The 12,878-nt window shown below is 47.0% G+C and overlaps 1 protein-coding gene across 1 annotated transcript in view; it reads right to left on the reverse strand.

Annotated features, from left to right (window-relative positions):
* The window catches only part of Zfand3 (zinc finger AN1-type containing 3), a 219,850-nt gene that overhangs the window by 13,001 nt on the left and 193,971 nt on the right, over positions 1-12,878 (reverse strand). The window contains exon 5 of the mRNA XM_051153393.1: positions 8,248-8,415. Within this exon, the coding sequence (XP_051009350.1) occupies positions 8,248-8,415 (168 nt within the window). The remainder of the gene's footprint in view (positions 1-8,247; positions 8,416-12,878) is intronic.

A 12,878-nucleotide genomic window follows, 5' to 3' on the forward strand; every position in this document is an offset into this window, starting at 1 on the left:
GGGAATAGAATAGAATTCCCTAGAATTTTGCAGGAAAGAAGGAAAACTGAAAACTCATATCCTGGAAGCAGTCTCCAAGTTCACACATCAGTGGTATTTTAGATGTGAGACCTCTGAAATGCAGGATCACGCTAGGCCATGAGGCAGCCAAGTCAGAACTGATACAAAAGCTTACTTCCTAGATTTCTACTCAGCTGAAATTTCTAGTAATTGCCTTTAAATTACCTTTATGTTTCTTCCCCATGACACAGTGAGTTTATTAGTACAGTGGACTCTGCATGCATCAAGATTGCCTAAGGCAGGGCATCCTCCCCAGGATTGCACCGCTGAGGGAAGCCACAGCTAAGAACATTCCAGGGGCACTAGAGTGTCTAGTGGCAGATATTCAAACTAGCTTTCAACACACACTGAAGGCCCTGGGAAAGATTATCTCTCCTGAAAAACCTTGTGAATACTTATGTCATTAATTTTAAAGAAAAACAAATTTATCTCATTTTTACAAAATACTATTTCATATACCTCCATACATATACAGATGTGTGTGTATCTGATGCATGTGTGTGTGTGTGGAGTAACTGAATGCTGTTTGGTGTATTGTGCTGCAGAGACCCCCTTACAGGGGTCCCAAATCCTAAGCAGAGATTTGGAGTCTGAACTAAATGGAAGTTAAGGAGTCAAAGATAGTGGTTTGGCGGGGAGACCAAAAGGCACAAATAATTCATGAAGACATGTTGGGTCAGATGTGGACAGTATGGCAGGAAGGGGTGACAGGGAGGTGCACTTATTGAGCCTGAAGCCTTCAGCTGAGGGCAAGAAGGGACACTGCCATGAACAGTCAGCAGCCACACCAAGCACACAGTGCATCCAGAAAGTGACCACCTTTCCACATACACAAGTGAACTGTGAGACACGGGGCTTCCTCCGCTAAGTCATGTGTGAATGCTTCCTACACTGTCCTGGACACACTCCTTAAATATGAGCACTAACTATTACTAGGATGAGGACAGCTGAGGGGAATTCACGCTTAAGTTTTACTTGCTGAAAAGACTGAATTTCAGCCTAAGACCACAGAAAGGCAAGGGTGCCTGGAGGTGTAGTCAGTCGGTAAGTGCAGGTGTGTGCTTAGCTTTTAAGCTAACAGCTCCCCTGTGCATCTATTCCAAAAGAGAGAAAGGAAGGAAGGTACAGACAGGGAGAGAGTAGACGCCTGTTCATGGTGACATGTCATACACAGGCAGCGTCTTATGAAATATAGAGCTAGCAGGAAGTCCAGCCAGGCTAGAGATGCGCCAAGAAAACCAACTGTATTTCCTGAGGAAGCAGCAACCTAAAAACAGGCAGTGTGGATTCCAAGCACGATGCCATCAGAAATTCAAAAGACACAGCTTCAACTGGACAAAATGTATATAGTGAAAAATATAAAACATGGCTAAGAAATTTTTTAAAGACCTAAGTAAATGGAGACATCTGCATTTATTAAGACAGCAGCTCTGAGCCGTCATCACCAGACTCAGAAGCAGGAGCTGCTGCAGGGTGGTCCATAGTCTCTTCATCTACCCCACCCCACCCCCGGCCAGGCCAGCCCTGCTGTCAGTTACTTTCTTCTGTAAAATGAGCAATGTTTGAAAGATGAAGTGACACTTCACCAAGATGTCTGCATAGACAAAGCACGCAGAGAAGATGTTCAGTGTGTATAAGATGCTCCCTGGTCCAAGGAGAAGAAAATCAGTTACACTGGGTGAACAGGAGCTTGCTAGGACAACTGGAGAGGACCGACTGAAGTGTACCGAAGGTTGCCAAGGACACGGAGAAGCTAAGACCAACGCAAGGCACTGCTGAACAACTGCGAAGTGGCACAAGACTCGGGGAATGCTGACAGTGCTACCTAGTGTCAGATGCACACCTACACTTGACACTCCACCCTATGTACCTACCCTATAAAAATTAGCTTGTATATCATGTCTGTCCACCTAAAGATTCACAGAGAAATGCTCACTGCAGCTAATAAACATGGGCTACCTCTTCTCAGTGTGACATTCTCAGAGGAAAAATAACAACCAATAGCAACACAGATGACTCTCAAACCATGTCACATGACACAGACCTAAGATTATACGCTGTGAATCCACTGATATTAGAATTCTAGAAAAAGCAAAACAGCCAACAGAAAGCAGGTCCTGGTTGGCTAGGGCAGGACTAGAGAGAGGGGACCAAGTCCTTCTAGAATGGTGGAACTATAAAGCCAAATGGTGAATTTACTAAAAACTTTCTGAATTGCAAAATGGGGGAATTTTATGATATGTAAAATGTTATTTATATTAATTTTTAAAGACTTAAAAAGTCTTTCAAGACAAAGAACCAAAATTATTTATTTTTGTCTATACACAGTCTGGACAGGCTAAACTGTCCAACAGGCTCTAACAAGAGCTGTCATGGCACTATCCCTGTTGCTAAGACTAAGACAGCACAGCTGCATGCTGCCACTGAGGTGGAATCCTTCATGTCATGAGATTGGGTGCCACGGGTAGCAGACATGCTCTGGGCATCCTGTACATCAAGGGCTGAGCCTCTGGTGCTTGTTTTGCGTGGGGGAAGGGCAGTGTCCATGTCTGTGCTGTCTCCACTGTGGTAGGCCAAACACACAAGGCAGGCTGGACTCCTGGAGCGGTGCATCTGCTGTGACAGATGAACAGCACAGGGACTCTAACACATTAAACGGAGGTGGCTGCTTAACATAAGCCGAGTGAGGGTGGGAAGAGCTGTTGCACGTGGCTTCTCTTGTGTGTGTTAACTCCCACCAGAAGATTTCCCCCCTTTTGGAAATGTGGACAAGACACATCTTCCTCTTGAGCCAAGGGTAGCACACACCCCAGCTGCTACCTCAGGAGTATGGGAGAAACTTGAGCTTTCATTACCAGACTCAGAAACAGGAGTTCCTGCAGGGTGGATCTCTTCATCGCACCAGCCAGACCAGTTCTGTCTGTGGTAGAGGACCTCTAGTCTCTAAAAAAAGAGGTCAGGTCATGGCGGCTACATCCCAAACCACTGATGGTGCTTCCTCTGAGCCAAAATCCAACCTTCTCAACCCAGAACTGGAACCCTTCTCTTCCTCTCTACTAGCCCTTGCACCTGATGCCAGTTCAGCCAAGTGCAGACGCCATCACGACAACCAACGCTGCCCAAGTGCTCACCCTGTCCTACATCTCTTCCTTAAAGCTGTAACTGCAGAACCTGCCCAGTCTTCCTGCCTCCACCCTCTTAATGCATCTTGTAACTCGGTAACGACTCTAGAGATAGGCTGTCTGGTGGTAGTTTATTACATACGTGCATTCTTTCCTGTGAGGTCCAGCAACTCACCCATAGGAAAAGCATCCCGCAGGTCCTTTGGGAAGTAGCTGTTGTAGACCAGGGCATCTTGTTATGCCAAGAGTAAGGACTTGATCCTTCTCCTCCCTCACCTTGTCAGTGAGAAGAGGAGCCTGGCTGAAAGAACATCAATTTGTCCAAGTGTGGAGCAATGTGAGTAATGAAAAACATTGTATATAGCACTGACTCATGAGCCTGCAGAAAAGGATGGAGGGAGGGACCCATAGCAGCCATAGGTTAAAAAAAAAAGGCGGGTGGGGGAGGCCCCACTTAGAGAATGCCAGTGTCACATGACAGTGTGGAATCAAATCACTTTCAGCTATCACATGAGACTGGTTCAGGCAAGATTCAAGACTAGGGCTAGAGAGATGGCTCAGTGGTTAAGAGCACTGTGTGTTCTACCAGAGGTCCTGAGTTCAATTCCCAGCAACCTCATGGTGGCTCACAACCATCTGTAATGTGATCTGATTCCCTCTTCTAGCCTACAGGTAGCCTCCAGATAGAGTGTTAATATATATAAAATAAATAAATCTTTAAAAAAAAAATTCATGACTAGATGCCACACCTCAAGGGCATCTTCTGTTTTTTTTCAGACAGGGTCTCCCTATGTAGCCTTGGCTGGCCTTGAATTCTCTATATAGACCAGATTAGCATCAAACTCATAGAGATCTGCCTGCCTCTGTCTTCAGAGTGCAGGGATTAAAGGCATGTGTCATGGTGCCCAGCCTCTCAAGGGCATTTTGATGAAAAGCAAGACATTACATATTGTGAGAATATTTTCCACACATTGCTTATTAGGTGCCCTAAAGAAGGTGGAGGAGAACATGGCTGGGTGTGCAGGTGAGTCAAGTAACATGGCTGGGTGTGCAGGTGACTCAACTAACACAGACTCCAAGAGGCTGATGACACTGAGCCTCAGTACAGTACTAGAGCTGAATGACAAAATGCAACTGAAATCATTAAGAAGCAGAACCCAAACAACGATGCTCTAATTTTAAAACCCATAAAAGTGTGTGTGTGTGTGTGTGTGTGTGCGTGCACACACACTTTAAATGTTGAACTTGTAAAACATGTTTGTAAGAATGTTCTAGATTAAAACAGATGAAAGATACTAAATATGACACCTGTTCCTGCACAAGAGGAGAAGCATGCAGGAAAAAGAGCGTTACTAGATCAACAGACACAAATGGAACATGGGTGGAGACTCAGGAACAGCACTGGCATGAGCTCCTGAAGCTGGTGTGTGCTGCTGTGACAGGCTCACAGAACATCTGTCTGTGTCCCTAGCAAACATGTACAGGAAGGAAAAGCCCTGATGATCACAACGAACTCTCATGTGGCCCAAGGAAAAAAAAATATTTCCAAATGGAGCTGAAAACAAGACCTGGGGGCCTCTGCTATTTTGTTCAGAGGGGCCCAGAGAATCTTTTTTGTGAATAGCTCTCAAGACTGAGGGGTGTCCAGAGTGGTATGAATGGTCACATGGGTGTCAGTCCACTGGACCTCTGGGAGTAGGCCAGCAAGCAGAATTACCACATTGCCCAGCTAGTTCTCATGGGCACATACAGCCCTATGTAAGTAAGTGTCTCTATGTAAGTATAAGAGTCCTATGTCTCTTACTCCCCACAACACTTTAGCAAAATACTTTGAAAGGTCGTTTCAATAAAACTTGCCATTTTGATTTGACACTGAACGACAAGAGGCAAAATGACAATCTCAGCACATGAAGACAACACACTGTAGAGGCCCCAGCCTCAGCACCATGGGGCTCTGACATGAACAGAAAACTTACTCCAAAGACAATCAAGAAAGTGAGATTACCACGAGGTCATAAAAACAGCACTGGGCCAGTGTGAAGCCTGCCAAGTTACCACGTACTAAAGACATGCAAAAATGCACACAAGTCCTTCACTAGCGCACGCGAGGTAATTCTGTGGTTTGAGGAGCAATGTATAGCAATGACAAAGCCAATGTGGGGGGGGGGGGGTCCACACAACACAGCATTCAGGGGCTGTGCATGACCCAGACTCAGTAACAGTGACCAGACTTAGAACATCCTCTAAGTGGCTTAGGAGACAAGACTCTTGCATCAGGAATGATCAATTCTGTCAACCTGTCAAGTAGAAATGCCACAAGCGAACCTATTCTATGTGACTATCTCTCGCCTGAGAAGCTGGGCCGTGGAAGATGCTCTAGGATGCAGGACCACTCCACCCACACCACATGCCTGTTCTAACTGGCGCCTGGAAACATTTCACAGGAAAAGGGTATTCCTTTGGGATTGTTGACATAAAGGTTATCTAGTCACAGTGAGGCAGAGGAGAACTCATCTTCAAAATTCACCTCCTTATTGAAAGCCCAGGGAACGTCCTGGCAATTAACAATTCCTATCACCTACAGCTGTCCTATGTGAGAAGGCTCAGAACTCGCCTTACAAATTGCTCTTTTGAAGATCAAAGGAAAGCTGAATGTGTCTGTGTGTGCTCTCGATGAGACTGTAATTTAATGGAATTTTTAGAGAAGGCTTTGCTGGCAGTGCTTGGATGACAGCCCCAGGGCGGAGGATTCAGGGGAGCTTGGCCACTCTTCCCTTTGGAGCATCTTCTCTGCCTTTAATTGGCACCTCATTAGAAATTAATGAAAATGACATCCTCTGTTCTTCCTGCTCTAGGCACCGAATGCCACAAAAAGGCCCATCACAATTCATAACACATTCAATTTATATAGCAATGGCTCTTAAGCATTATTTATGAGATGTGAACTTCTTGTCAGCAGTTAATAACCTGTACAGAATGGAAGAGGAATGGAAGAAAAGATTGTGAATATATACAGAGAAAGATTTTTCTGCAGTGGAGAAGTGTCCTGTTTTAAGTTCAACTACGTTGAGTCTTCACTTTCAGTAATAAACGTTTCCCTCTAGCACCTTCCAGGGCAGTTAGTATCTTCCCAACACTCCATGTATCCTCAAGGAGAGCCCACCCTTCCCTGGAGGAAGCCAAACAGGCAGGCAGAAGGGAGCAACACAAAGCAGTTTGTTAAAGCCAGCCCCAGAGCGTGGGCTCCCTTGCTTTCCTCACCTTTTTAACAGTGACAGTCATTTTTCTGGGCTTGGTGGTCTAAGACTCTCTAGGAAGGCAGCTTCTGAAGGGACTTTTATCTTAAAACTGGACAAGGAACTACACGTTGTTAAGTAGCTGAGAACGAAGTCAGGTCTATAGTGAACCTGAGGACCTACTTAGAGACTCAGCCTCCTGGTCAGGAGGTGAAGAGCTTGTGGTGTAACTGCAGGTTTGGTGGAACAGCTGGCGATGGTGAGGGGCACAGGGCCACCTATTAATGACTTCTGGACTTTTTTCAGCTGGGTGCTAAGACCTCTGGAAGCTGAGTGGTTTGCATCAAAGCTGCAGGGTAAATGTGGAGACCTGGATCCTCTAAATGTCTCTGCACTCCCCCTTGCCGGCCTGACGAGAGGAAGCGTCAGCCACTGCCAGCTGCAAGGCAGCGAGCACCCCATGGACCAATGGCTTGATCCGTCTCAGCAAACCCTGCATACTACACCAAGGCCCCAGTCACCTCTGGGGAGCAAACAAGAACATTTCTGCCATTCTGAGAAACAACCACTCTGATAAGGGCAAGAGCAGAAGCGGCCGGGGAGGCTGTTCAACACAGCTAAATGAAATGTTGAAAAGCAACACAGCTCACCTGACCACAGATGCAAGAATCTGCAACCTCAGGGACCACACAGACCTTTCACTATTGAGCAAAGTCACCAGACCCCAAAACTTCCTCAGCTACCACAGAAGCCTTACTGGGGCGCACAGGCTTTGTTATAACTGAGCCTAAACCCTGCGGACAGTGTCGGCCCCACCAACCCCCACTCTCTTCTTATACTACTCCATGACAATTCACAGCAGAGCTTAATGCCGCACCCCACTTCCCTGCCCCCACAGAACGTGACAGACACACACAGTTGGGGGTGGTGGGCGGGAACCAGTCCAGAAACAACTGTCCCAATCTAATTTCCAGGAAAAGCCTGCCCCTGCCCCTGCCTGCCCATTTTCACTGCACAGATAACTGAGGCACCAGAAAAGGTCGTCTTTTCAGAAAACAGGCAACAGGCAAACAGGCAAAACAAAAATTCACAAGAATGCAGGGCACTGTGCAGCGCCACCCCCCCACCCCCCCCCCGGTGCCAGCAACTGCAATGTGGGACAGCCACAGCCCAAAGGTGACGAGGGATAAAGCTCACTTCCTGGACTGAAGATGGCGAGCTCTCAGCCTCGAAAGCCAGGCTCAGAGTCGGCCAGGTGACAGCTCTGTTTCACACACCACCTTTCCTCACTGCATGTTCTAAAAATCAGAAAATGAAAATAGGGACAAGAAAACTGTGAGCGAGCCAAAACTAATGCAGCTGCCTTTGTGACATGATATATGTGGCCATGGAGAAAAGTAGGCCTTGCCTACATTTTGTTCCAGTGTGTGCAAAGCACAGTTTAAAAAAAAAAAAAAAAAAAAAAAAAAAAAATCACATCCCCGTGCCGAGTCCTGAGAGGTGGCATAGGGGCAGAGCGCTGGAGAATGAAGAAAGATGATGATGCCCCAGCTGCCTCAAGGTGTTAACTCACTGGGTCAGCGAGGGTTCCAAAAAGGAAAGCTTCTAATCAAACAATAATAGGAAAGGGATGTGGGGAAATATATATTAAGACGCTCATCTAAGACGAACTGTCAGTTCTATGGTGCACGTCCTCCCTGCTAGTTTGCTTAACTTCAAAAGTCTTGAGTGGGAAAGCAGCAGATCAGCGAGTGGGAGGGTGACAGTAGAGGCAGCATGCAGGTCTGAGACAGAGGGGATCAGGAGGGTGCCCTGGTAGGGGTGCTCACCACAGCGACAGGATCCCAGTTCCTGCTGCACCAGCTCCAGCTTAGTCTGGCACTGGAAGCACCGACGCCGACTCTTCTGCTTCGACCGGCTGCTCTCCTCTGGCCGCTCGGTGTCCTCTAGTAGCCGTGGCCGTTTCACAGGTGAAGCCTCGTTCTCAGACTGTGAATCTGACCAAAGCAACACATTTGAGGATCAGGACTAACACCTTGCTGAGCAGACACAACTGCCCAGAGCAGCCCCAAGCCTCTCCAGTTAGTTGCTCATATCGCAGCCAAGCCTCAAACCACGAAAAACCTTCTCAGAGAAGAGGTCTAAGTGCTTACTAAGAACCTGGAAAGGCCCTACAGTGTGCCTGTCTCCAGCCTCTCTTTCCCACGGTGTCTCACTGCTTTCCCCCAGGGCTCCACCTACATTTGCCTCCTGACGATCTTTGACCTTTCTGTTCTCTCTTCACAACACTCAGGGCTCCATGGAGCCTGTTTTAAGTCTTTGTTCCAGTCTTCTTTCCAACTAAGTCTTGTTCCTGGAGTGTCCCACGTGGGTCACTTATTCTCTGAGCACAGTGCAATAGTCCTCTCTTTTCTTGCCTTATATTCCCCTCCTATGAGGATCATGCCCCCACGAGGGTTAAGACATCAGAACAGCACATGCTGGCTTTGTCTGTGAGGCAGCTCTGAGACAGTTCCATCCATTAATGCATTCAAACTGTAAAGAGACTGAATGGGAAGTGCTGGAACTGTGGAAGACACGGCCTGGCTATGGAAGGAGGTCACTGGGGCAAGTCCCTTGGGGGACTATCTTGCCCTGGACGATTCCTGTCTGCCAAGATGTGACATTCACCCTCCCTTCTGCACACCGAAACCGCTGAATGCACAAGCAAACTAACGCTAAGAATCCTGCCTGCTGGGTATCTGTCACAGGGATGAAAACCAAATATCCCTCAACTCTTGAGGGGGTGGAAGGGTGGCGGGGTGCTTGCCTGCTGACTGGCCAACGTGCCTCCCCGTACTACAGTGAGCACTGGATGGGTGAGCCTATCCTGGCAGTCCTTGCTGTCTACTTTTTGAGAAGCTGGAGCATGGAAGGACGTGTTGGCACAGGCTGTCTCTGTGTGGATTGGATGCTTCACCAGACCATGAGGAGGGCAGTGTGTCCACAGCTCTGGCCCCTGCCACCCACTACAGATGCCCTGCACTGTTCATCACCAGTACAAGCTCCGCTGCCCATCTCCTTCAACTCTTCCAGGCCTGTCTGAGATTTGCCCAACACAAGCCAACTAAAGAAGCCCTCCGAAGAAAACACTGACAGCAAGTTCAGCCTATTTCCCAGCTCTGCTGAGCAAAGCTGTCCAGACCCAGTTAGTGCAGTGGTGAAGGCTGCCACACAGGCCGTGCCCACTCCTTCTGCTTACGCAAGAGCAAAAAAGCAACAATCTAAATGTAAATCATTACAAAGCAGCCAGCCAAAAGGAATTCACCTTGCATAAGCCACACTGCTCTCCTGGGGGTCTTTTCCCACAAAAATGGCACTATTTGTGGTAATAACCCTATTTAGATACCTAACAAAAACCTCTACTGCCTATGTCCTGTTTGAAGCATCTTTTTAAGAAATGTCCCTTAACCTGGAATGAGAGGTGTGGTCCATACAAGGAGAAGGCAAGTTGAAGATGCCTTTTTTTTTTTTTTTTTTTTTAAAGCTATTTTGAGGAGGGTGCAGAGGAGAGGAAAGGAGGAAGGGCAGGGGAGGGGAGGAGGGAAGGGAGAAACGGGGTAAGAAAGAGAGGAGAGGAGAGAGTGTGTGTCGCCCACACCACCTATATATGGAAGCCCTCTGAGGCCAGAAGAGGGTACTAGAGCTATAAGTAGTTATAAAACCAGCTGGGAACTGAACTCCAGCTCACGGGAAGAGAAGGAAGAGCACTTTACTTTTGAAGCCCTGCAGCATTCAATGGCATCAGTAAGGAGATGCGAAGAAAAGCATTCAAGTTGCAAGTCACCATGGGTGGGAACCAACTTCCTGTCTGCACGGTCTTACTGACAGGTGTCTTCACTGAGCACCTGCTTCGATGGGGCCCCTCAAAGGTAGGACAGTGCAGGCTGGATCTCTTTTCCTCTTAGTCTCATATAATCAGACTATATGCCAAAGAGTGTCAGTAACGATAGGGAACAAGGCTGCATGGTACCCTGCGGGCTCCCTTTAACCCTGCTACTTTAATGTAAACACTAAGAACTTATATGGTGTTGTAGGCAGCAGAAAGGGAGGCTTCTGATGCTACCAACAGTTCCTGGCTACAATGGGCTGGCCGTCCTAAGGATATACTGGGCTGTAATTGTTCATCTGAGAGCCAGTTTCCTAGCATCTGCATAAGTCTACAACCAAACACATCTGTGTGTCCAGCTGTGCTGTAAGCTGCAGTCTTATGTGACTCTGTACCATGGTTCTCAACCTTTCTCATGCTGCCACCCCTTAATCCAGGTCCTTGTGGTTGTGGTGAGCCCAACAATAAAGTTTTCCTGTTGCCACTTTGTAACTGTAATTTTGCTGCAGTTATGAATTGTAATGAAATTATATGACATGCAAGATATCTGGTATTTGACTCCTGTGAACGGGTTATTTGACCTCCCTCCCTCCCCCCAACAAGGTCATGACCCACAGGTTGAGAGCTACTGCTCTACACCAAGATAAACTACACAGCAGACTGTGTACTCTTGGAACCAAGACACACTTCTGAGACTCTGAGAGATGCACTGACTTTCTCTGCCCTCACCGATGGTCTGCATTAAATGGTAAGAAACCCTACTGCCCTCTGATGTTCTGCAATGTGAGGAAGAATGGATTGAAACTCCTCCAACTGTCTGCTGCATGCTGCCATGGCTCACTGTGTTGTATGTCACCTCTTGGTGAAGTAAGTCACTCTCTGACATCTTCCCACAGGTCAACCTGGTGTTTTAATTAGAAGCTAATGAAATAAACAGAAGTCTATAGACTCAGCATCAATGCTATGGAAGAATTTTATATCTCCTCTACTAATTATTTAATGAAACCTTGTGCCGTGGGGCGAGTTGCCTAAATAAGAGAAACAGATGTCTAGTGCAAGGATTCTAATTACATAATAATGAACTAAATAATTTAACTACTCAATTATAAATTTTGAGTCAGTTAGAAAAAGACTATCAGAAAAGACCCAAACATGAGAAGAGCCATCTACTGTGCATCTGGAATCAAACCTTGATTATTTGCCTTCTGCTTCTAAGTTTCAGTCCCTCTAACTTGAAACACTTTTGGTTTTGGAAACAATGGCAGAAACCATCTAGTTAATCTATTTGCAGATGCTGAACTTGGGCAGTAAGGGTTAAACATGGAGAGCAAGGTGAACAGAAATAACCTCACTCTCAGCTTAACTGTCAGAAGAAACGCTCCTTTCCAGGAGCATGCTCATTAGCAGCAGGAGGAGCTGCAGTGCCAAGCTAGACACGGTTCCCACCCCAGGAGTTAGGAGTGACTTCTAATTAAGGTCCTTCATAAAGAGCCAACAAAGCACATTTCCCCCAGTGCCTCCTCTGGAGAGTTACTGCAGGCTGGGGTGTGCCCACACAGGCTGCAGCACTCCCACGCCGGGCACGCAGCTCTCAGCACTCAGGGCCCTTCTTCTTGCCCAGTGCTCAACAATGATAAAGACACCACATGAGATCTTTAAGAAAAATGTCACCTATTTTACCTGTGGCCGATTCCTTGGTCTGAAGGAAACCACTGATCAACGTGTGACAGAGGAAACAAGTACAGTGTTTTTTAAAAAAAAATGTCTACAGAGAGAAGTTTCTCTAATTGGACTTTGCTAGCCAAGTGCAGACAGTAACTAGCACTGAGTCTTTCAGGAATGCATTTACAACGAAAGCCTGACAGCAACAAACAGGGCTGCTGCTTCTCAAACTGTTTTGTCTCTGACAGAGATCCACGTTTGTTCCTTACTGTCACTGTTCTTGTCTTTATTACTCATGTTCTCTCCTAAAAATTTCCAAATGAATTGTGTCAGGCCTGTCAAAACTGCATCCCATCTCTCTTACTCTCCTGGCAATGTGCAGCTGGCAGCACACGCCCACTCCAGGCTGCTAACACTAGCGGTGGCCTACTGACATCTCAGGCAGGCTCACACCCTCCACTCCAGCTAGTCCTCAACACAGAACCCCAGAGCCAGAGACAACATGCAAAAGAGAAGAAACCCTCCCCCAGCCCCCACCACACCTTCCACACAGCTAAGAAACAGAGGTGCCTGTTTTATCTCAGGCTCTGTGGCAGCTTTTGAGGTTCTCCATCAGTTTTTTTTTTTAGAACCTATCACAGTCTCTTGACAGATTGACATTTATGATCCCAACAGCCTGTGCAAACATCAGTAAGAGCAATAATTAATGAACCCCCACACATCACTGCTGTCTCTCCTTCTACCATTTAAAGGAGCTTAAGCTGCTAAAACCTCTGTCCATGAAAACCACCACCCTCTCCCTGGAAAAACTGGTAAAAGAGACGTGAAAAGGGCCGGGTTTACAGGTTCCTTCTTATGCTTTGCTTCTGGAGCACGTGGAAGGACCAGACTGTCCTTCTCCTGGCATTTTCCTCTGTGCACCACAAAATC

The sequence above is a fragment of the Acomys russatus genome, chromosome 11 (assembly GCF_903995435.1).
Source record: "Acomys russatus chromosome 11, mAcoRus1.1, whole genome shotgun sequence".
Lineage (NCBI taxonomy): Eukaryota > Metazoa > Chordata > Mammalia > Rodentia > Muridae > Acomys > Acomys russatus.